The sequence below is a fragment of the Borostomias antarcticus genome, assembly GCF_949987555.1.
Source record: "Borostomias antarcticus genome assembly, chromosome: 17".
Classification (NCBI taxonomy): Eukaryota; Metazoa; Chordata; class Actinopteri; order Stomiiformes; family Stomiidae; genus Borostomias; species Borostomias antarcticus.
The window spans coordinates 1,806,657-1,832,230 of NC_140250.1; the positions used below are offsets into that span (position 1 = coordinate 1,806,657).

Sequence of the window (25,574 nt, forward strand, 5' to 3'; positions counted from 1 at the left end):
CGGAAAAATGCTAAGGTTCTGGAAACTCACAGTTGCTTTCCGATTCCCAAGGGGCGTTACTGACGGGCGTAGATCAAAAGGTGTCGCCCATGAGGTCAAAAGTGTCGAGCGACGGTTTTAAAAGTGTCGAGCGACGAAAAAAAAAAATAAAAAAAAATAAGTGTTGAGCGACGGTTTTAAAAGTGTCGAGCGACGAAGCATAAATTGACTTCGAGCTGCAGCGTTGACAAACATTCACACCACAGATAATGTATACTGTAGCCTACCATGCCACAGAGGCTGCAGTGTGTAGCCTACAGTAGCCTAAATACTCTATATGCTGTGTTTATGCATGTAAATAGCCTTTAGTACAGTACTACTCTGAGCTACCAGACAAAACCACCACTCAGAGGCCACTCAGAAGCATTTTCAGAATGACTGTCTGAGAAGAGAGTGCTGTCTGCCCATGGCCTCACAGAGCTGGGGGCCTCTCTCAGTTCTGTTTTGCTCTGCTCTGTCATCTCTTTTCCCTGCTGAGTTTATCGTAACTTGTATCCAGTTTTGTCTCCATCCCCACCCTGCTCTCTCTCACTTCCCTTTTTTTAAAAGAAAAAGAGGGGCGCCCCGGTGGCTCAATGGGCTTGGGCGCTTACCATGTGAAGGCTAATCCTTTCTGTAGCGGTGTGGGTTCGTTTATAGGGGCTTTTAAAAAAAGAGAGAAGCTTGTGTGGGCTACATATTTTCTATAGCCTACTTGTTAATCTAATGGGAGGGAATGTAGGCTACCTTACCATAGATAAATGGCTATAAAACTAGTCCATAGAGGGCACTATTAAAGTTTGTGAACTCGAGACAGATCACACAGGTGCAGGTCACAAGGTCAATTGACTCAATCTGTTTGATCTTGAGGGGGGAGTTCGTAGGGAGGGGGAGGCTGTAGGTGGGGGGAGCTGGTAGGGAGGGGGAGGCTGTAGGGGGGTGGGGGGGCTGGTAGGGAGGGGGAGGCTGTAGGGGGGGGAGGCTGGTAGGGAGGGGGAGGCTGTAGGGGGGGGAGCTGGTAGGGAGGGGGAGGCTGTAGGGGGGGGGGGCTGGTAGGGAGGGGGAGGCTGTAGGGGGGGGGGGGGCTGGTAGGGAGGGGGAGGCTGTAGGGGGGGGGGCTGGTAGGGAGGGGGAGGCTGTAGGGGGGGGGGGCTGGTAGGGAGGGGGAGGCTGTAGGGGGGGGGGCTGGTAGGGAGGGGGAGGCTGTAGGGGGGGGGGCTGGTAGGGAGGGGGAGGCTGTAGGGGGGGGGGCTGGTAGGGAGTGGAAGGCTGTAGGGGGGTGGGGGGAGCTGGTAGGGAGGGGGAGGCTGTAGGGGGGTGGGGGGAGCTGGTAGGGAGGGGGAGGCTGTAGGGGGGGGGAGCTGGTAGGGAGGGGGAGGCTGTAGGGGGGGGGGTGGGCTGGTAGGGAGGGGGAGGCTGTAGGGGGGGGGGGGGAGCTGGTAGGGAGGGGGAGGCTGTAGGGGGGGGGAGCTGGTAGGGAGGGGGAGGCTGTAGGGGGGGGGGGGGCTGGTAGGGAGGCGGAGGCTGTAGGGGGGGGGGCTGGTAGGGAGGGGGAGGCTGTAGGGGGGGGGGGCTGGTAGGGAGGCGGAGGCTGTAGGGGGGGGGGGTGGGCTGGTAGGGAGGGGGAGGCTGTAGGGGGGGGGAGCTGGTAGGGAGGGGGAGGCTGTAGGGGGGGGGGAGCTGGTAGGGAGGGGGAGGCTGTAGGGGGGGGAGCTGGTAGGGAGGCGGAGGCTGTAGGGGGGGGGCTGGTAGGGAGGCGGAGGCTGTAGGGGGGGGGGGGGCTGGTAGGGAGGGGGAGGCTGTAGGGGGGGGGGGGCTGGTAGGGAGGGGGAGGCTGTAGGGGGGGGGGGGGGCTGGTAGGGATGGGGAGGCTGTAGGGGGGGGGGGGCTGGTAGGGAGGCGGAGGCTGTAGGGGGGGGGGGGCTGGTAGGGAGGGGGAGGCTGTAGGGGGGGGGAGGCTGGTAGGGATGGGGAGGCTGTAGGGGGGGGGGGGCTGGTAGGGAGGCGGAGGCTGTAGGGGGGGGGGGGCTGGTAGGGAGGGGGAGGCTGTAGGGGCGGGGGGGGGCTGGTAGGGATGGGGGGCCCTCTACACAACCAGGCCCAGGGGCCCATTTTTTCATGATCCATCTATGCCTCCCATGACCTCCTACATCTTGAACAGAGGAAGGTATGCACGCAGTGGCCAGCGGTAGTGACAGGAAGTGACATCAGAGAGGGTTCTATCTGACGGGGATATACTTCCTGCTCCCTCCTACGCCACACCAGCCGGCTGGTTTCATTGGTGGACTTGCAGGTAGTGAGTGAAGTTGGCCTACCTGCAACTGCACCCACATTTAGGTTACCTCTTTCTCAATGTTGTGTGCTCGTGTCAGTGTGTGTATGTGTATGTGTGTGTTTGTGTCAGTGTGTGTACGTGTGTGTTTGTGTCAGTGTGCGTGTGTTTGTGTGTGTCTGAGGGCGAGAAAGAGAGTCTGTAAGGCTGTCTCAGTCTGTCTGTCCATCTCTCTGTGTCTGTCTGTCTGTCTCATCAACATCAGTAGTAAGCCGTGAGAATGGTGACCAAAAGACAGCTTAGATTAATGCATACACGCACGCACACACACACACACGCGCACACACACACACACACACACACACACACACACACGTTACACGCTGAAAGCAATCCACTTTCACATCTCTAGGCCACAACACACATCCACACAGAGCATCATGACCATCTCAGTTGTGTGAGTGTGTTAGTGTGTGTGTGTGTGTGTGTGTGTGTGTGTGTGTGTGTGTGTGTGTGTGTGTGTGTGCGAGTGTGGGGGTTCGGCGGTGGAGGGTTCTTTAGAAGGCTGGTCTGACTGCAGTCTTCCCGTCAACAGCTAACTTCTCAGTCCCACGCCTCGACCCTGCAGCACGCCATCTGAGGAAGTCTGCTTACCCCCTTCAACTAATCACCCCGCCCACCCATCACATCCGCCTCGAGTGTGCTCTTGAGTCAACTTCTACCAGACGCTGATAGGGGGGGGGGGGGTATAACTTTCAGAAGCAAGCAGACGTTGAGCGTGACAGACATGGACTCCGGTGTCCGCCCGTGGAGACGAGTCTTCCTCCTCCTCTTCCTCACAGGTATGCCATTCAAATCGCCTGAAACTTTTCATAGATTATGCCTGCCGTGTGTGTGTGTGTGTGTGTGTGTGTGTGTGTGTGTGTGTGTGTGTGTGTGTGTGTGTGTGTGTGTGTGTGTGTGTGTGTGTGTGTGTGTGTGCGTGTGTGCGTGTGTGTGCTTGCACTGGTACGTTCGAACGGGATCAGTGCGCTCTCTGTTAGACACACTACTTCCTCAACTGTCCCGCTTGGATTAATGTCAAACGGTAAACGGTAAACGGTCGGGAGTGCACGTTTATTCGGTCACGACTCCTTTCTCCGCGACGTTGACTCTAAGCCTATGAGCCCTGAGTTTTCTCGAGCTTGTTTTCCTTTTTATGATCACACTGGATATGCCACCTTTCAGACAACCTAGGCTACTGCAATAGGGGATTCAGCACGGCAAAAATATAGGAAAATAGAAAATATATAGAAAATTGTATTCCTTGTCGCAATGACATTTTTGAACTCATGTATCCTCACCTTATTCGGTATATTAATTGAAGGCAAGGCAAGGCAAGTTAGCACATTTCAGGAACAAGGCAACAGGAATACAATTTATCTATCTTTAATCTATATATTTTCTATATATGTAAAGTGCTTTACATGAGACATTAAAAGCATCAAGACAAAGTGCAACACATGAAAGGTCATATAAAACGAAATGCAAAAAAGGGCATTTAAAACAAAAATAAAATACAGGAATGAAAATTACAGTGCAGTGTATGAATGAATAATTATATGATTAATTGAACGGAATTGAACGGGGGAGAGAGGGGGGGGGAGAGCGAGGGTGGGGTTTGAACCCAGGATATGAGGATGTGAGAGTGGACGGGCGGGTGAGGGAACCATGGATGTTTTGGTAGGGAACGCAGCCTTCCAGCTACATGAGGGACTAGGAGGGGTTCGACGTGGACGTGGTTTACTCACCTCTTTAAAAGGAGGCCTATATTCTGACCAACTGTATTAATCAATGAGGAGCACTCAACAGAGTTTACCCACCTCTGTAGGCCTACTCCCCCGTGAGGGACCGACTATAGCTAGCGCCTAGCGATGCTAAAGTAGGCTACGAAAGTTAGATTATGTCTGTGCTTTCGATCCGTCAGCAGGGGGCTGTGGCCTGAGCAGAGCGTACAAGAGTGTGTTAAGATCTGACCACTTCCTTTTTCCGACTCTCGGTGTGCATGCAGGAGGAGGGAGGGGGTGCTTTCTTGATAAATCCGTTGAAATGACAGTGGCCTCCACATGACATGATGATGATGATGAGTAGAATGATGGTGATAATAGGAAATGTGATGGTGGATTGTGATTATGATGGCAGTGATGATGATGATGATGATGATTGTGATTATGATGATGATGATCCACAACACTAGGTGGTATCCTCATGCGTTTGTTTTATCTGTGTGCGTGTGTGTGTGTGTGTGTGCGTGTGTGTGTTTCAGGTGTGGGCACATCCTCACTTTCACTGATCGACAAGAGAGTAGGTGACTCGGTGGATCTTCCCTCAGGGCTACAGAGTGGAATGCTGTTAGCAAAGGTGGATTGGCGGTATAAAAACATGAAGATCGCAACATACGTAAACCATACAGTAAACCAGAATAAACCATATTATCCAGACTCCCAGTTTAAGGGGAGACTTAAGATGAGCCTAGGAGATTTCAGTTTAACAGTGAGGGACCTGACTCTGCTAGACTCTGGGGAGTTTCGAGTTGTGTCTGATGACGGAAAGCGTCAAGCGCCAACTACAGAGATCTCTCTGCGGGTTCACGGTAGGGTGCTTGTCCATTTCCTTCATTACGAACAGCGACATGAATGTCCTTGCGTCCTCCATTTTGAGGTGTCAGTCTTCACTGTGCCCATCTCTCTCTATATATACAGTATATATATGACAGAACCTTCACATATATATATATAGTTTGTATCGTCTCTGGATGATCACTGATGACTGCCTTCCTCTCTCTCTCTCTTCCTCTCTCTCTCTCTTCCTCTCTCTCTCTCTCTCTCTTCCTCTCTCTCTCTCTCTCTCTCTCTCTCTCTCTCTTCCTCTCTCTCTCTCTCTTCCTCTCTCTCTCTCTCTCTCTCTCTCTCTTACTCTCTCTCTCTCTCTCTCTCTCTCTCTCTCTCTCTCTTACTCTCTCTCTCTCTCTCTCTCTCTCTCTTCCTCTCTCTCTCTCTCCCTCCCTCGACCAGAGCCTATAACGCAGGTAGAGATCCACCACAACTCTACATGGCAGCCCGGTAACCAGTCGTGCAGCGTCTGGATGGAGTGCCGTGCCGCAGGTCTCTCCAGCGGAGTCTCCTACACCTGGTGGGTAGGGAACCGGAAACGCACAGGACCCCGCATGCACTTCACCCTCCCACTGGAAGAGGGCGCCAGCGCGATCTGCACCGCCACGAATCCCGTCAGCGAAAAGAATGCCTCGGAGACGACGGTGAGGTGTAGCGTCGCAGGTAGGCCACGTCAGAATCAGGGTTTGCTTCAGAGATGTAAAATAGCAATATGCTGTGTGTGTGTTTTGTGTGCATTCTATGAGGTGTACTCTGTTGCCTGATTACTTCATCACATATTTTGAAAAGGTAGAAGACTTAGTAACACTTTATATAAGGTCCTTGTAATAAGCGTTAGCTAGGCTTAGCCTTATTATTTTCTTATACATACTGACTAGCCGTTAATTATGCACTTATTATGTACACTATGCATTTTGCAGGTACCGGATCTAAAGTTGAGAACAGTGCGTTATTAAGGTTAATAAACCCTTTATTAGGCACTTGTGACCGATTTCAACTCGTCTGCATTGTGCATTTTTATTGCGCAGGGCTGGATTAGAACACTATTCTAACCAGCTACGCCACCTAACATAACACACCTAACATCATTAACAGCTTATAAATATGCATAAGAAACAAAATATTAAATGTACAGAAGCAGTTTGTCAGCAAGTTCCTTATAAATATCAATAAGTGTATAATTAACGGCTGATAAGTATGTATAAGAAACTAATAATGCTTTTATTAATGTTCTTAAGCAGTTTATGAACTGTTAACAAGTTTCTTTCAAATGTCTTATAATCTAACAATAACTTATAATGCTATTATTAACATTTATACTGAACATGTCTTATAAACACATATTAATGTTAAGAATATTATAAGGACCTTATTACTGTACCTATTAACTAACTAACTGTTAATACAAGGGCCTTAATAAGTGTTACCACCCATAAAATGCCTTCTAACAGTCTGTATTATCAGTTTATCAGTATACAGGGCCTGTGAATTATCTCATCTACATCGTTCCTGTAGCGGTGGGGGTCGCTCTTGTAATTGGCCTCTCATTGGCTGTCTACTTCTATAGACGCAGCCACAGTGGTAAGCTACCAACCAAATCTACTAAGTCCCTTTCTATTCTGCTGTACTCATCACTCATCATATTTACTCATCTGCTAATGTCTATGAAGGTTTCTATTGTTCTCACTCTGCTGTACTGTTCTATATTGTAGAACACTACTCACCTCATGTTCTACTCTATTTTTCTACTTCAAGCTTTACTCCCATCTATGTCTTTATTTTCATACTACGTTACTATCTTACCCAAACCGAGTAGGATATTTTTAATATTGCACTCCTGCATCACTTTGGCCCTGGTCTAATATTCGAATGTTATTTCTGATCTTGTTGAACGTGACAGAAGCTGCCATATCTGACAGCACCATATATGCCGACATCACAGACAACGGCATAATAAGAGATGTGAGTCAAACACTGTCAACACTCACTAGCTATGAGTGACCTGGTGTAATCCTATGTAGGCTAGTTTTCTGCACTTTGTCTAGATGCTTTTAATGTCTCATGTAAAGCACTTTGAATTGCCTTGTTGCTGAAATGTGCTGTACAAATAAACTTGCCTTGCCTACAGTACAATATACATTATGTACTGCAGTAAACACTAGCCTACCAGACTCTGCATGCTCCACGCCTGATTTTGTGATGCAATGCTAAATAACTAATTTGAATCGGTCTGAATGTCTTCGTTTTATGTTTGGTTCATTCTTGTTCTTGCAAGGAACAAAGTCTGAAGTGAATCTTTGCTTTAGTGCAGCATGTAGCTGAATGTATTCTAATCACAACTTCTTTGCTCAGTTGTCTTGGCTGTGGTGTTCTGGCGCGTCCAGAGTACGTACGTCTGCGAGTTAAACAAGTTTCTGTCGTTCTTGCAGAGACCATGCAGCACCATGACCCCAAACACCATCTACGAAACGGTCGATGATTGTGTCAACATAACAACGAACATGGTGAGATCATAAAAGCGCTTTTGAGCTTAAGAGAATCACGGCCTGTTCAGATTCTCCTAACTCGTCATCTCCTCCGTGAGGATTATTGGCGTGATCGGGGAGGGTGAAGAAAAAGACCCTTTTGTATCTACTCATGTACTCAGGTTCCCAGGTTACAGATCCAAGGAATGGAGCGGGGGAAGTTGCATTTTAGAGAATCCATCTGGTGCCATTTTGTATATCCTCACTTCCTTGTTAACCGCACGGTTCCCTCTGTGTCTGTCTCTCTCAGCCACAGACGGTCTACGACAAGGTCCATTTCAACCGACCGACTTTCGCCCCAGTCCCTTACCGATAGATCATCTTCTCCGGTCCGACCTCCGGCCCAAGCGGACGTGACGCTCCCGATCAGCCCGATTCAGCTCCAGTCCCGGGGAGTCACACACTGGAACTGCAGGTTCTTTGTTCTAGCCCAATGCACACGGTACATGACAGATTGATGTAACTAAACAGGGCGGAGGGTAGTTTGGCTCAGTTGATTAATTGGTTAATTGAGTTGTGCGAGGTAGGGCTAGCTTGCTTCACTGTGGAGCTGCTATGCCGAAGCTGTGGAGCTAGCCAGTGCTATTAATAATAGCTGTAGTTTGTAGTACAGGCGTAGATTGTATAAGGTCTGCTGTGTGTTTTTGTGAATATAACTTTTGTGATCTTGTCATTTGTAGTTGAAGAGTTTGTCACTGAAATTGTTACTGTTTTTCTATTGTCATTTGTTGTATGAACTGTTTTATATTTTTGATGAAATTAGGATGATATTTTGTAAAGCTCTTCTTAATTTTTTACAATCATGTCCACACAAAACACACAAATGTTATTCAACAACATTTAATGAGCATTACAGTGAGAATGTTAAAAATGCTTTTATGTCATTTTAGGATATTTCTTGATGTTGCCATTGTTTTGACCAAAAATAATATAACATACTCTCTCAAGTGTACATATCTACTGCAGAAGTAAATACCATGTGATTTTTTTTTTTTACCAGTCAAAGGTCATGTATATGAAATAAAAATGAAGTGATAGGGTCACTGCTACTCATTATGATGTCAGCGCTACTCATTATGATGTCACTGCTACTAATTATGATGTCGCTGAGCAGAGTCGGTTTCTCACAAGCTGCCAGTTTGCCTTTTACCTACGACAGTAGTTGAGAAAAACGCTTTTTCTCACTTAGATCTGAGCTTTCGGTCACAAATCACAAGGAGCAGACACAGTATCCTCTCCATTCTCCAGATGCTCACATAAACATTAACTGGATAAGACACAACTGGATGTATAAACTACATCACAAGAGAGAGCATCCAATTCAATTCACATGTATCCCTGAGGGGCAAAAAAGAGCATACAACAAGATATTTTTTTTATTTTTTTTATTTAACCTTTATTTAACCAGATAAAAAGCATTGAGATAACATATTTTACAATACTGACCTGGCCAAGAAGGCAGCAAAGTTTCACATTGAAAGACACAACAAGGACATATAAAATACAGAGAACAACACAACTAAATATACAAAAGGTGTAGAGCACGTGGGAACAATAAGAAATTAAGATATATTACTACATGAGCAGCTGGTGGTAAGGACTTCTGATCATTTCAGTTTAAAGCTGGCTAAAGGAATAAGTGTCATCAGTTTGAGGCTTGACTGAAGGTCATTCCAAGACCAAGGACCAGAATAAAAAAGGCTCCTTTTTCCAGCCTCAGTCCGCACAGCAGGTACCTGGAACCGTATCCAGGCACTGGATCTGAGGTTGTGAGAGTCACAAACTGGTAGAAAACTACCATATAACTGCACAAACATCAGAACAACCATCATCAAGTGTAATTCCTAACACCCTGGTTATCAGATAAACTGTTGATATCTCACAAGAACTCCACAAATACACATCAAAGTCAACATTTAAACTTCCAAGATTCAAGATCCCTTTTATCAGCCATGTACATGGCTTCATGTATATGGTTCACACGTACTAGGAACTTGACAAGAGTAATGGCATACGCTGAGAAGACGACATAGGACAGGGTGAAGGACAGGACTGGACAGGACAGGACAGTGCAAAGACATGATAGTGCATGGGATATAAGGAGCCTATTGTGTATTCAAAAGAGTTTGTCGATGTTTTGTTTCCTCTTCTTGGCAGTTTTACGTAACCTTTCAAATTAAGAAGAATAGCACACACACACACGCAAGTCTCTTCAGGCAGGTGATTGGATGCACGATCTGTCCGTCATATCACAGGCTTCTTGCTGTTGTTAACGCCCATGTAGAAAAGAAAGGGAAGAAAAAAGAAAGTGTGTGAGCAAGCCATGAAGAGACAGGCAACATCAACGCCTCAGATGGAACTGTTGTGCTCTCTGCTGCTCTAGACTGCGTGTGGTTTTACCAACAAACGCCTTGTCACAGGGAATCTAAGTGTATAGATCACATTCTTAGTGTTACATGGAATGACACTTCTCACACGGTAGCATTTCCCGGGTCTGGGATGCTTAAAATCAAAGGCTTTATGGTTGTTGTTGTTGTGTTGAGCACAGTTGCCGCATGGGTAGCTGCAGTTTCTCAGAAGTGCGAAATTGGAGGCCTTCAATGCACTCAGAGGAATAGCGCCTAGCAATGAAGTCCTCGGGAGAAAGGCAGACATGTCTAACCCTATAGAATGCCTATAGAATGGGTTCTTAGGAAGGCCTTAAGTGCATTCGGATGTGAACCACTAGCTAAAAGTAGGGAGTTACAATTACCACAGTCTCCTTCCGGTAGAGGGAGGCGCAACATTTTAGCGTTTGCATTTGATCCACATATAAAGGAAATGCACACATTTGGGATCAGACTCAACAGAAAATATATCTGGGCTCAAAGTATTTACCTCCAGATGATGACAGAACATGCGATATAACAGTTAGCATTCAACATTTATGGGGTTTGGTAAAAATATGTTGCGTTAAGTATTTATTACATAAGAAAAGAATGTACTGTGATATTCCTCACTGAAGTTGCAATTTGCTCTAGAAATGAAGAAACAGGGACGAACACACGTACACACCAATCTCACGCTACTGAAAGATTCTGGTTGTTTTCATTGATGAAAAAAAAAAAAGTAATTACAGCAAAATGTTGTGGCGCTTACCTCTCATAATACGTGTAAGATACAGTAGGATGACTCCAAGCCAGACTCCAAGCGAGAAAACAGCAGCATCACGGTGACGGAGACGGCATACAACAGGCTGAACAGGCTCTTGATCTGAGGACAAAAAGCATCAACATATTCTGTAACAATAATATCCTTCAACAATAAGACTTCAAATGTTTTAAAGGATAGTTATTAGACAATTTCACATGAACAAATACTGTCTAAACAGTTACAATAATTCGTAAATATATATACAACAGTCTGTTGATAATTCCTCCTAAATTGTGGGTTTGATCATACAGTGGTTTTAACTATAAATTTGCTAACCAAATACTGAACATTTATAACCGTTTACTGTTTAAAACAGCTTAAAACATTTGTAATTAACATTTGTAAATTATTTACAAACTTTATCAAATTGTCCAACACCTAGGCCTACAAACATGAATAAAGTAAGAATTGACTGTCCATGCTCATTAAAGTAACACTTCGGGTGTACTGCCCCTTTAACTGCAGGAAGTTGCCTACTGTTGCTGTGGTGATGACATGTGTAGCTGACTTAACATTTAATCTCTTGTAATCTAATCACTGGCTTACCTTGGCATCTCCTTTCTACCGTACTAGTGAAATTATTGCTATCATCAATGCAGGTAAAGGTAGCGGATCCGTTCTGTGTGAAAGACGCAAACAGGTAAGAGATCTTATCGCGTCGCTCCTGAAAGTAGACGTGGAACTTGGGCTCCCGGGAGACACCGGCGCCAGGAGACGAAGACTCGATGTCCCAGGAGACAGTTGTCCTCTCCTGTTGAGATGAGCATTGCAGTGCCATCCAACAGTAGCTATCTTTCAACGCGCTGGACAGATCGAGGATAACAGGTCTCTTGGGCTTCTCTGCATGTTTGAATAGACACAAAGAAAACCTTCATAAACTCATGCTGTTCAATAACAATTGAAATAAGTTTGACATGACAAATTCTTGGAAATGAAACACGACCACTACAATGTGTCTGTAATGTCCCAAGTGGCCAGTTTGAGAAGTAATCTTATTGGACCTTCAAATTGATGAGGGCCTCAACATAGATGATCTTGCTAACAGTCTATGAACATTAAATTATTCATGCTAAGACTGCAGCTGGGGAACTGGGAATGGAACTGGGACGGGGACTGGAGCCAGAGCTGGGAGCTGGAGTGGGCAGCTGGGCCTGGAGGGAGTCAGGAGGGAGCTGGAGGGGGCAGCTGGGCCTGGAGGGAGTCAGGAGGGAGCTGGAGTGGGCAGCTGGGCCTGGAGGGAGTCAGGAGGGAGCTGGAGGGGGCAGCTGGGCCTGGAGGGAGTCAGGAGGGAGCTGGAGGGGGCAGCTGGGCCTGGAGGGAGTCAGGAGGGAGCTGGAGGGGGCAGCTGGGCCTGGAGGGAGTCAGGAGGGAGCTGGAGGGGGCAGCTGGGCCTGGAGGGAGTCAGGAGGGAGCTGGAGGGGGCAGCTGGGCCTGGAGGGAGTCAGGAGGGAGCTGGAGGGGGCAGCTGGGCCTGGAGGGAGTCAGGAGGGAGCTGGAGGGGGCAGCTGGGCCTGGAGGGAGTCAGGAGGGAGCTTGAGGGGGCAGCTGGGCCTGGAGGGAGTCAGGGGGGAGCTGGAGGGGGCAGCTGGGCCTGGAGGGAGTCAGGAGGGAGCTGCCGTGCGCCAGGGCAGCAGGACACGAACAGGCTGAACAAACTGATGAGGGGCGGGCTCTGTACTGGGGCTCAGCCAGGATTCAGGTACAGCAGTTGACGAAAGAGGAACTGGAGGCTACCGTAAACAATGTCTCTCTCTCTCTCGCGTGTGATCAGGGACTACACTGTAAAAAATTACCAGGATTTCACAGTATTTCACAGTATTATTTTACAGTCAGATATTGTAATCAAAAGCCCCTGTAATATAACAACAAATATCTGTAAAACTACAGTAACATTGGATTTCACAGCATTTAACTATTATTTCACAGTAAAGCACTGTACTCAAAACCATCTGTAATATCACAACCCATTACTGTAAAATTTGAATTGTAACGGTCAAGAGTACGTTTCTTTAAGTGTTTTGCATTTGGGTTGCATAGCAACGCCACTGCCCCGCGACAGCTCGAGAGATAGTCGTGAGAACGAGAGACGAGAGACGTGGTAGGAACAACTCGAGGGCGTACAGTTACTGGCTCTAGTTCTCCGTGGTAACTATACGAAAGAGAAGACCATAACGTTACATTCTTCAGTATATTTTGACTATTAAGTGGACTCACAGGTGAGATGCTTTTTTGTACTTTTTCACTTGCTGTTAGCGTGTGATGGGTTATTTTGGAGCGTAATGCTCGCCTGGCTTGTGCAGGTCAAAATTAACGCGCCGAAATGCCACCGGCGCTTATCTTTTACGTTAATGTTGCATCGGTAAAGTAAGTGTACTGCCCGTAATGTGGATTAACGTTAGTTGTGTATTTTATGTGCTTTTTCCTATTTGATTGCAAACACCAGTGGAGTAACGTTAACGTTAGTATCGTGTTGAGTAATGTTATGTAACATTACATGGTAACGTTAGCGAACTTTTGGTCTACAATAGCCTGGCTAGTAGCTTGATAGCACACGATAGCTTGATAGCTAACGTTAGTTGCTAACCAACCAACTGTTGCTGCTCCATTTTATGTAGGCTTATGCTGTAACATTATTCGAGTGAAACAGCACAAATGAATAGGCTGTGGCATAATCTCCATTGGTACGCCTTTGGTATAAGCTAGTTTAGCATTGCTGCTAGCTAATGTTGTATGCTAACTTGTATGCTGTAGACTGTAACGTTACTGTCATTCATTGCACCTGCCCAATGTCATTTTACCTTAGCTAGCTAAAGTTAGGCTAATGAATGCTTGTAGGCTAGCTAGCGTGCTTCTTGCGCTAGGCGCTTGATGGTTTCATGACATAAATCGTTGATTCAAGGTAATCTAAATCAGTTTAGTGTCATAGTTGGCCAAGTAACGTTAACGTTTGTTGCTCATACAAGTCGTTAGAGTCCCTATTGCATATCTTCCACTAGACGAAGCGCAAGTTCGCGCCTAAAATGTAAGCACAGTGAATAATGAGCGCCATGTTTGAGGGGCAGAGCATGCTACTCCCCGACTTGAGAGAGGTGGGGGACTTACACTCTCTCAAACTCTTACTGTCCAGAGTAGCACAGGTCCTCTCTTTTTCACTTGAGCACTTGGAATTAAATGATTATTTCTTTCAAATTAGTCTTTCTTTTTCTTTTCAAAAGTATTAATATGAACAGATTCCATAATATTTTTTTTACCACATGCTCATTCATAATCTGCATGCAAACAGAAAAAATCATATTGTTGGTTGCCTTTGTGTAATGTGTCCTTTCTCTGTTCTCTCTTTTCCTAGGTCATCAGAGAGCCCAACCACCCCGTTCAGTGTCAGGCAGGCGAACCACCCCGTTCAGTGTCAGGAAGGCGAACCACCCCGTTCAGTGTCAGGAAGGCGAACCACCCCGTTCAGTGTCAGGAAGGCGAACCACCCCGTTCAGTGTCAGGAAGGCGAACCACCCCGTTCAGTGTCAGGAAGGCGAACCACCCCGTTCAGTGTCAGGAAGGCCAACCACCCCGTTCAGTGTCAGGAAGGCCAACAATCCTGTTCAGTGTCAGGCAGAGTGAGGTTTGGGTAGGTAACTTTAGTTACATCACAATGTTCCACTGTAAATGTACTGGATGTCAGCATGTGTTTGAGAACGTGCATAGCTTTGTTCAGCACACACAGTTGCACAGTAATGCCCCCAATTACTACTATCAGTGTGGGGTGCATGACTGCTCAGGGAGGTACAGAAAAGTCACAGCATTGAAATCGCACATGTATAGGCTGCATAAGTGCTATCTGCAATCTGCTCGGCCTATACCGCCTGACAGATCTGCTGTACCCCCTGACACATCCTTGAAATGTGTACACGATTCGTGTGCATTTAAGAGTGACACTTTAGCCTCTCTTATTAAGCATTTGAAAACACACATACAGGACGGAATGGAAACTAGATGCCCATTTAGAGGTTGTGTTGGCAGGTTCTCAACCGTGACGACTTTTGTGTCACATATTTCCAGGAAACATAGGTGTGCAGAGGATTCAGTTTTAGATGACTTGGTACTAGACAAGTTTATTAGCACGGAGCCACAACCCAGTCAGTCGTGTTCAGAAGCTGCTGGTGAACAGGATGCTGAACCAGAAGTGCCATTAGCTGTAGATGAAACTCTTTTTTTGCAGAACCTTACCCTTTTCTACTTGAAATTGCAATCTAGGCTACTGTTACCAGCAAGCACCATACAAACCATTATTAATGACTTTCAAAGTTCTCATGAACTTGGCCTGTCTCATTCACTTAACATTTTGAGTGAGAAATTGGAGGGACTTGGAATCCCTCAGGCCACTATAAGCAGCATCATTGATGAACTGAAAAGAGAGGATCTACTCACAGTCTGTAACAGGGGAAGACTCAGCACAGATGCAAAGAGGAAGGCTGCCTTTAAAGACAGTTTCAACTATGTTCATCCCGTGCCTTTGCTTTTGGGCAATGATGGAAATGACAAAGAATGCTTTGCTCAGTATATACCTATACAAGAGACATTGGTGACGCTGTTCAAAAATGAGTCTCTGCGAGAACAGTATACCTTGACACGTTTGCATTCATCTACTGATGGTGTCTATCAGGATGTAAAGGATGGAGACGGATTTAAAAGTAATCCGATGTTAAAAGCTGAGCCTTCCTCACTTGGTTTGATACTGTACCAAGATTCTTTTGAGGTCGTGAACCCACTGGGCTCAGGGAAAAAAAAGCACAAGGTTTTAGCTGTTTACCTTACCCTGACAGACATCTTGCCTTACAATAGATCCTCTATAGATCAGATGCAACTTGTTCTCTTATGTAGAGAGCAGGACTTTAAGTACTTTGGGGTAGATAAAGTTTTTGCACCCCTGATTGAGGACCTCAAAATCCTGGAGGAGAGAGGTGTAGTCGTATCTGATGGCAGTGTACTGAAGGGCTCTTTGGTTGCCATCGCAGGAGACAACCTGGGATCTCATTCTATTGGGGGATTCTTAGAAAACTTCAGTCGGTCTATTCATTTCTGTCGCTATTGTAAGATAGATAGAGATGCATTCATGACGAATCCTGAGTTGTGTGGTACCACAAGAACGCCCCAGTCATACGCAAGTAATTTGCAAGACCTGGAAACTAGTGCCACAGACTCTGTATGCGGCATCAAATTTGACTCTCCTTTTAATCAGCTTTCTAATTTCCATGTTTGCCAGCCTGGCCTCCCACCATGTCTAGGCCATGACTTATTTGAGGGAGTCATAGCTTATGACCTTCCTTTATATATTCGCCATTTAGTTGAAGAGAATCATTTTACTTACCTGCAGTTAAATCGGTGCAAGAACCAGTTCAGGTATGAAGGAAATGATGGTAGGGACAAACCAGCAGACCTCTCTCCTGGCAGTGACAAACTAAGCGGGCATGCAGTTCAAAACTGGTGTTTCCTTAGATTATTCCCTCTCTTGGTGGGTGGCAGGATTAAAGATCCCTGTGACAATGAGATGTGGCAACTCATTTTGCAGCTGAGGGAGATAGTCGAGCTTATCTGTGCACCAGTCATTACAGCAGGCCAGGTAGCATATCTCAAAGTCATCATAGAAGAGTACATGTGCAACAGGAAAAGGCTATTCCCCAATCACCCCCTGAGGCCAAAGCATCACTATCTCTGTCATTATCCAGATCACATCATCCACTTTGGCCCACTTATTCGCCTGTGGACTCTGCGGTTTGAAAGCAAACACACTTTTTTCAAACAGTGTGCCAGAAAATTGCACAATTTCAAAAATGTGTGCAAAACGCTGGCAGAGAGACACCAACTTCTTCAGGCCTACTTGAGTGCGGGAAACTTGTTCCCTCCACTCATACAGGTAGAAAAGGGGACTGGTTTTTATGTGGACGATTACAATGACAAGATCAGGGCATCTGTAGCCAGTTGTCCATTTGAGTCTCAGTCTGCAGTGGCTTGTAACAATGTTACTGTGAAAGGCACAGACTACAGAAAGGGGATGTTCATCTTGCTTGGGAACAGTGATGAAGGACTTCACATGGGGAAGATTATGCTGGTTATTGTTGTGCATAATTCTGTCCACTTTGTCTCAAAGAAACACACTTTTGTAAAGTTAAGTGACACAGGTGTGTACTGTAACTTAGGAGTGGCCCAAGAGGATTATGTGTGCATTAAGCATGAAGATCTACTGGACTACTATCCTCTTCCAGCATACAACGTGCATGATCTGATGCTTATTGCTCTCCACCATTCTTTTCCAGAAACTGTTTAAACAGGGAGGAAAGAGAGGATAGACAGACGTGAGGACAGACGTGAGTAGTGGAGCAGGCTATTTAGTTATAGCAGACTAAACTAAGCTCAGTTTTTAGTTTTTACCTTGAATATAGTTGATTTTGTATTATTGTGTGTATAGCGAGCACATGTTGGCTGGCATTTTTTAATGGCTTATAGTGTGAACTTAGCAAAAAGACAAGGAGGGAATATGCATGAAGGGATTTTCATTTGACACTACTCAATGAGATTAGGCAATGGAAGCTGTAAAGGAAGCAGTTTGGTCATATTTACCGGGCCTCCCTGATGACCTGCTGACTACCCTACTTGATGAACTTGGAGTGGAGAACCTTGAAGATCTGGCATTAATGGAAGAAAGGGATCTGGTCAAATACCTTAAACCAGTCCAGTGTCGCAAGTTGATGAAGGGTATTAAGCAAGGTAAATTCATATTTTGACTCTCACATGCCACTTAGAACTAGGGCTTTGGAACATTGGCACAACTGGTAGACAATTGGGCCCCTAGCCCTACATCTTGCCCTTCCTTCATTTCTGATTTGTTTTTGTCCATTCTAGGATTTGTAACGCTTGATATGGAGCTGTCTCCTCCCCAGGCAAGTGCTTCAAGTTCCTCAACATCAAGCTCTGCAAACACTCTGTCCTCTCCGCAAGCACTCCAGCCTCAACGTCACCTGTTGTACAGCAGCCCAAGCTCTCCAGGTACACCCCGAAGCACTTCAAACTGTTCTTCACAGCCTGGCATGCCATGGCATGTAGACTTTCGTGTAAACTGGGACCAGATGCCAGCAGCCATTCAACATGTAGTGGAAAAAGAACAAAGGCCGTCACCACAGGAGAGAAAGGCCATGGTGAACGTGGTCGTAGATCAGATCATGCAGCATGATCGCAACCCAACGAGAGCTATGTGTCACAGCGTTGTCCGAACCATTGTCAGGAGCCATCCAAAAAGCTTTGCTGACATTGGCAAGCAAGGTGACACTGTGGGAGATGGATGCCACTCTCTTCTCCAACAAATCAAAACAAGAGTGGAGTATAAAAACAGAAACAATACTCTTGCTCGACGTCGCCGAGAGAGAAGACAGCGCACTGGAGTGGCAGGAGAGGCCAGACTGTTGACAAGAGGTCCTGTCGACCAATACGGGTATGTGTAGGGGTGGACAAAAACTAGATATTGCAATTAGCGCTTTTCTTGACACCCAAAGCGCTTAACAATGGTCTTCTCATTCACACACTGAGAAGCAGCTCTCCATTCACACTCACACACTGTTTTGCTCAAGGACACTTTGACACGTAGACAGTCAGAACTGGCATTCGAACCACGTTCATGAGACGACTCGCTCTACCTTCTGAACTACAGCCGCCCCTAATAGTATTGTGAGTTACCCTGTGATTCCCACCCCTAGGTGTGTGAGGTGGTGCCCAGAAGACCTACCAGAGGGGGAGACCGAGGCAACATTGGAGGATGTGAAAAGGGATCTGTGCAACATCTACTCAGGTGAATTTAAATTTGGGTGACTTAAGTTCTTCGTTCAGATCTGAATACTTTGTGTGTGTGTGCGTGTGTGTGCATATGTGTGTGTGTGTGTGTGTGTGTGTGTGTGTGTGTGTGTGTGGAGCGGGGGGGGGGTGGGGTAGTCTTATAGTCTGAATATGCAGGAAGCTGCTGTTCAGACCTATGAAGCAAATTAAGTAGACCTGAATGGAATTATCACATGTATTTAAGCATATATAGTCCACCTTAATATTAAGAACAAGTAATCATCAGAATGCATGAATTTCCTTAAGGGGGGGGGGGGGCTACCAGACTGCATTTTTGTAACTTGGGTGCTCACCATTCATGTGTTTGTATGTCTGTATACACAGAGGAAGGGATGAGTGGGGCAGAGAGAGCAGACCCTCTGATGGAGAGGACTTACGTCATCCTGCGTAGATACCTCAACAGAATGCCTGCACCACCAATGTCTGAGGTCAAAAAGGAATGGCCTTTTCTGTTCTCTCAGAGAGGGCTTTTCTCCCACTTTGGCCTCCTGATGGACGTCACCATCCTTCCAAAGCTCCAAGAGGCCCTGGGTCATAGAGGACAGACCATCCTGCAGTACTGCGAAAAACTGGACAACCCCAAGATCAGGGAAGTTCTGGCCAGCTATGATCCAGAGTCTTCGGAGAAGGCTGCCTGCATCCTCCTGCTCCTTATGACATACTTTAAGGAGCCCAAGGAGAAAATTATGCTCGGGGTTGACGTAAGTCGTCTAAAATGCAAACGAGTGATTACACAATTATGTTCTATGATTTAACTCTGACTCAGTTGGACCAATTAACGATCATCTTCATCATCCTTTCATAATGTCAAATCTATGCTATTGTGTGTTACTATGTTACAGCCCTGCGCCACTGCCGCTGATGTGAATGCTCTAGCACTCCCAAGCACTCCCTGCTTGATCATTCAAGGTAATTTTATGGTTTATATTTAGGTCTGTATGGACCTTTATTTATTGAGCCGAAGAGTGCCCCAGGCCTTGATTAGAGGCAGGCCTTTATGTCTTAAAATTAAACTCTCATGGACATAATCCCTTAATTTCAGGACTTGTATTGCAAACCAAGCTATATTACTAACACAGCACAATGCCTTCTCAGGCTATATTATTGTTTAATTATAAACAACTTGATAGTCTAGATCTAAACGACCGCACACTATCCACAATAACTCATGACGTGGTATCTGTTCATTTCAGGTGACATGATGAAGCCCTCTGGATGGATGCTGTCCATCGAGGGACAAGTTTTAATGGGCCCACACCCTTTTTTTTGGCATGGGGTAGCTGCTTTCTTCAGCAGCTACTACATCTTCAACCTCGAGTATCCTTCCGTTGGATCCTGCACACTGGAGTTCATCCAAAGGTATTGTAACGCTCAAACACATTGATCATGGGCTGGGCCAACACATTCACTGTCATCAATAAGATCATGCAAAGGTTAATGTGTTTCACTATCCAGACTTAAACTACTACTTTATACTTTTTTTTGGAAAATGCTCTTAAGTGTGACTTTACATATTGAAATAATAGTTTACCTCACATTATAGTTGAATAGGCTTCAAACTCGCGAAATAAGTCAATGAATTATAACTTATTATACTATTATATTTATACTTATTATAAGGTACCCCATTGGTTCTAGTGTATACTATCTAGTGTAGTTTGGACTATAATAAAGTCTTCATCAGGGTGTGGTGTGGGAAATGGCACAGGTGAACTGAACACCTTTGATTTGATATTTGATTTGATATTTAAAACAAACTGTTTGCTTATTGTTAACAGGTGCTTCTTGGGCATCAACCCGGAGAAGGGCTCAAAGGCAAAGAAGAGAAGCTGCATGAACCCTCACGTGAGCAGCCTTCTCCGGAAGCTTATAGACTTTGAATGGTCTGAATAGACAACTTTTCATGGTTCCCTGCCTGCAGCCCTGGTTCCTGCCTTTCACTGCCCCTTGTTCCTGCCCTGCACCCTCCATGCCCCCACCACAGACCCCCAAAAGCACCCCTCCACGAGCCCTGTACTCCCTGTTGCCTCGCCCCCTTGGTACACCCCTCCTGCAGCCCTGGTTCCTGCCTTTCACTGCCCCTTGTTCCTGCCCTGCACCCTCCATGCCCCCACCACAGACCCCCAAAAGCACCCCTCCACGAGCCCTGTACTCCCTGTTGCCTCGCCCCCTTGGTACACCCCTCCTCGAGCACGGCTCCCCCTACTGCCACTGACTCTTTCCACCCAACCCACCCCCAAAGACTTTTGTTGTTTTGGTTGTCCTGTTATGGAGTTTATATTCTAGTCTTGTGTTCTAGTCTATTCTAGTCTTCTTTGTCGGTTCATTGTTTGTTCTTCACTGGTGAGCACCTCTGTTCTTTGTCGCTGCTACACTTTGTCCATGTTATTTTTTGTCCTTGTTATCTTTTGTTGGTTATGTTGTTTGGATTATGTTTGATTGTTTGTTCTTCACAGAGTTATATTGAATATAAGATATTGAAAGTTTTCACCCCTTGGTCCTTGAATAAATATTCATTGCGACATATCCTGCCTCCATCATCCATAATTTTTGGTCCACTTGCAAACAGCCTCTTAACATAACCGTCACTACTACTAATGTACTAACCTCCATTATAGGCTACCGTAAACTTTCAGTGAGTTGTCACAACCCTTTCGGAGGGGAATATCTGAACACACACCAGCACACGCTCATCAGAACCGCTGTGGAGAGGATTTTCTCTGCAGAGTCACCAATTGAATTGTGTTTTCCTGATTCAACCTGATAAATTATTTTCTTGTGTTGCCTGTTTGTTATAGATCTGCAACATCTCTATTCTAACACTGCAATGTGTTTTTTGTTTTTAATTACAATAGAAGTAGCCTTTTAAAGTACAATTTGTAAATTCACAGTAAATTACTGGCAACTCATTTGCATTACTTTCACAGTACAATTTGTAAATTCACAATAAATTACTGGCAACTCAATTGCATTACTTTCACAGTAAAAATGTAAAAGTACAGGCCCTTGTTGTAATGCATGTACAACATGATGCTGTAATTCCCCAGTAACATACTGTAATATCACAGTAATTTATTAGTCATTGAGGCTGTGAAGTTACAGCATACAGTTGTACATTTACAACAATGTATTGTAATATCACAACTGTGAAATTACAATATATTGCTGTGAAGATATTTCACAGTAAATTGCTGTGAACCTTACTGTGAAAGTCATGCAATAAGTTGCCAGTAATTTACTGTGATTTCACGGTGAATATTTTTACAGTGTAGGGGCTAGGGAGAGGAACTAGGGACTAGGGGCTAGAGAGAGGAACCAGGGACTAGGGGCTAGAGGGGGAAACAGGGACTAGAGGGGGAAACAGGGACTAGGGGCTAGAGGGGGAACCAGGGACTAGGGGCTAGAGAGAGGAACTAGGGACTAGGGGCTAGAGGGGGAACCAGGGACTAGGGGCTAGAGAGAGGAACCAGGGACTAGGGGCTAGAGGGGGAACCAGAGACTAGGGGCTAGAGGGGTAACCAGGGACTAGGGGCTAGAGAGAGGAACCAGGGACTAGGGGCTAGAGGGGGAACCAGGGACTAGGGGCTAGAGGGGGAAACAGGGACTAGGGGCTAGAGGAGGAACCAGGGACTAGGACTTGAGGGGGGAACCAGGGACTAGGGGCTAGGGGAGGAACCAGGGACTAGGGGATAAAGGGGGAACCAGGGACTAGGGGCTAGGGGAGGAACCAGGGACTAGGGGATAAAGGGGGAACCAGGGACTAGGACCGGGGCGGACCATGAGACAAATGCTTATATTTTTACATATACTGGATTGGTGGAAAACGTCAAGATTTTAAGTAAACTGTGAAGCTGAACAAAGTTGTGACTCTTACGTTTCACTATGAGTCGGACCCTGTTGTTCCGTTCCTTCTGGTCCGGGACTTGGAGCTCCACCATGTAAATGAGGGAGTCCGTCTCCGTCAGATTCTGGATCTGAAGGTCAGCGCTGGTCATGTTGAGCTTCAGTCTTCCCAAGAACTGCGGGACCTGCCAGAAGTTCACCTGCCCATTTCTGTACGTTGCGATCAGGGTGATGTTTGTCGAGATGAACCAATCAATGAAGGAGTTGCTGGGAAAGTTGCTGAATCCAGACCGTAGGGTGACAGAATCTCCCACGTACCCCAAGACTTCTGGGATGGTTTCTCCAGTACTGGCTGGAAAAAAACAACACAACACATTCAGCTGAGCAGCGTATGACAGGGTATAGAACCATGTTCTCCAGGAAACTCAAACATCTACCTAAAGCATCAGACCAAAAGAGCATCCAGGTAGTCTAAGAGCAACAATTGAGATTGCCTTGGTTACCTCAGAGCACGGTTTAAAAAACAACCACAAAACACTGTGGTAAAAATTGTTTTCTTGACTTTGTACAGTGCAAAACATTTATCAACTGGAATACAATGAACACTGTGAACAAAGTGAATTTGCAAAATGTCTTTTTGACGTTACTAGAAGAAAGGAGACACCGTCAACTCTAAAACTGGGTTCTAAAAACAAGTTCAGAATCTTCCACTTGTTTCAAATGAGGGTCTATTTTGAGTCATTGTTTTTCTGGCACAAATACTGGTAAAATGAACTAGCAACTACATGTAGTGTATGAAGTACAAGGAGATATCCGAATAAAAAAGGATAAATTTAGGCCCTGTCCACACGTACACGGATATTTATGAAAACATACTTTTTTATCTGCGTTTTGGCCTTCTGTCCACACGTACACTGAGTTTTTGGTCACTGAACGGATCTTTTTGAGGACGCCTTCCCAAGGTGAAGATCTGTAAAAACTCTGGTTTCAGTGGATTCTTGGGGAGGGGTAAAACGGAGCATTCGGGTCTCCTATGCGCGCCGTTCTCTATTGCACATGCGCCAGGAACAGTCTGAGCAGAACAATGGCAGCTATTACTACAGGACTCTTTATATTTGGTCCATGTTGCTAGGCTTGATTAATGTGTTAGAAATCAACCTAGCTTTACTCCACCACTACACCGCCGAGAGGAGGCGAATAAACGTACTGCGGCGAATAGTTTTTATTTCACCTCTCCGTAATATTGCGAGATCCAAAGTAGGACTTCAAACGTGGCTTCTGGACCAGACCAGGTCAAAGGTGCACTTAACCTACTCATTCTGTGCTGCCTGTGTAACAAGGAGGTTAAAGTAGAGCAGTCGTCAAGTAGTGAAATTCACTCCCCTAGTATAAAAGATGTGCTAACGGCGGGATATCTCTCTTGGCATAGTTGTTAACACACTCACACATATGGCCTTACTAATCTGGCTTGTTTGTAACTTTACGGTAGCCTGTTTCAATAGGCTCTGTGCACCAGCTTCACTACTTCCTGAAAGTTACTTGGCTGCTTTATTTCCTGTCCAATATGATTGGGTTAAGTGATTAATCAGGTGTGCGCTGGGTCTGCCGCACACCTGATTAATCACTTAATCCAATCATATAGGACAGGAAATAAAGATGCCAAGTGACTTTCAGGAAGTAGTGGAGCTGGTGCACAGATCATCCGTCTCTTACTGGGTTGTTGTGAGGTCCGCGCATGGTCTGCACGTGCGCTCCACTGGATAGGTGGATAGGTCTGGCGCACTTTTGGACACTGGGTGTGCAGTCTGGGTAGGTGGATAGGTCTGGTAATTGGACACTGGGTGCGCAGTCTGGGTAGGTGGATAGGTCTGGTAATTGGACACTGGGTGTGCAGTCTGGATAGGCTTTAGCATGAAACGGCTCCATATATATGGAAGGAGCCTGAACGGCAGGAATTCAAACGTTCTTGAGCCCAAATTTAGGGGGATATTACTGTATTTAGGGAGATCTACTCTATTTAAGGGGATACTACTGCATTTAAGGGGATACTACGGTATTTCGGGGGTTATTACGGTATTTAGGGGGATATTAGGGTATTTAGGGGGATATAGGTATTTAGGGGGATACAGTGCGAGTGCTACTATATTTGCGGTGGAAAGCGCAGTGAAAAAAGGTAAACCAAGTAAAGTTGAGCCAAGCTGAATCAAGTTGAGCCGGTCCTATGAGGCAGAAATGGGGCTAAAGAAGCGAAGCCTCGCGAACCCATCACACAAGATAACATTAGTAAAGGAACCGTACGAGAGACGCCTACCTTGGGAGGTTAGGAGATGGAAGATTGAAGCGTAGAAAATGACATGTTTCATCTTCATTTTATTCCCTAAACTTACACATTATGGCCAGTGTGGCATATTCTGTTCATATTCTATTAAGATCTTCACTGAGAATGAGAGACAACCACGAGTTGAAAATGTCTGAATAGGAAGAGGAAGTTTCGATACACACACACACACACACACACACACACACACACACACACACACACCCACACAAACATTTACGTATGTATGTCATGGAAACTGACAGATTATTGTCATATATTGACACATTTAAGGAAGTGTCCCCACCCACTCTGACCTCTGCTTACTACAGCTCATCTACAACTGCCATGTTACCAGCAATGCACAATTCACAGGCCTCTATCTTCCATACTTCAGACCCCATTACTTTTAGATGACACTTTAGATGATCACTTTTTTGATGATAAGCCTTATTTTGTTCTCATAAAAGGAGGGCAGATTCACTCTTGGTTATAGAAAGCATTGTGCACTAGAACTGCTTTTGTTTTCACTTGCCCTGGTTGTACTTCCGCAGAGAAAATAAATGAACATTTGAAGAGTCGGTGTCAAAAGTGTTGTTTTGTCTTTGTTGTGTTAACATGTGATGTCAGTTAGATTTGGGTAGATCAGAACTATGGAATATTAAATTATCCATCTGTGCTCACTACATAGGGTCGGCGGTTCGAATCCCGGCTCCTCCTGACGACATGTGGAAGTGTACTTGGGCAAAGACACTGAACCCCAAATTGCTCCCCAATGAGCAGGCTAGCACCTTGCACGGCAGCTGCCGCCATTGGTGTGTGTGTGTGTGAATGGGTGAATGAGAGGCCTTCATTGTAAAGCGCTTTGGATCAAAGCA

At 45.7% G+C, this 25,574-nt stretch overlaps 2 protein-coding genes across 2 annotated transcripts; both read left to right on the top strand.

Annotated features, from left to right (window-relative positions):
- Positions 1-5,474: 5,474 nt before the first annotated feature.
- LOC311320541 (uncharacterized protein) lies at positions 5,475-7,828 on the top strand. The gene is made up of 5 exons (XM_084452311.1): positions 5,475-5,604; positions 6,406-6,522; positions 6,842-6,903; positions 7,371-7,445; positions 7,717-7,828. The coding sequence occupies exons 1-5, from the start codon at positions 5,496-5,498 to the stop codon at positions 7,780-7,782; spliced, it is 429 nt and encodes a 142-aa protein (XP_084308437.1). The 5' UTR covers positions 5,475-5,495; the 3' UTR covers positions 7,783-7,828.
- A 6,217-nt stretch (positions 7,829-14,045) lies between these two features.
- LOC311320531 (uncharacterized protein) lies at positions 14,046-20,925 on the top strand. Its single transcript, XM_084452301.1, has 7 exons — positions 14,046-17,417; positions 17,553-18,138; positions 18,401-18,492; positions 18,861-19,237; positions 19,379-19,445; positions 19,730-19,895; positions 20,315-20,925. Exons 1-7 carry the CDS (start codon positions 17,234-17,236, stop codon positions 20,427-20,429), a joined length of 1,587 nt encoding a protein of 528 aa, XP_084308427.1. The 5' UTR covers positions 14,046-17,233; the 3' UTR covers positions 20,430-20,925.
- The last annotated feature ends 4,649 nt before the right edge of the window (positions 20,926-25,574 follow it).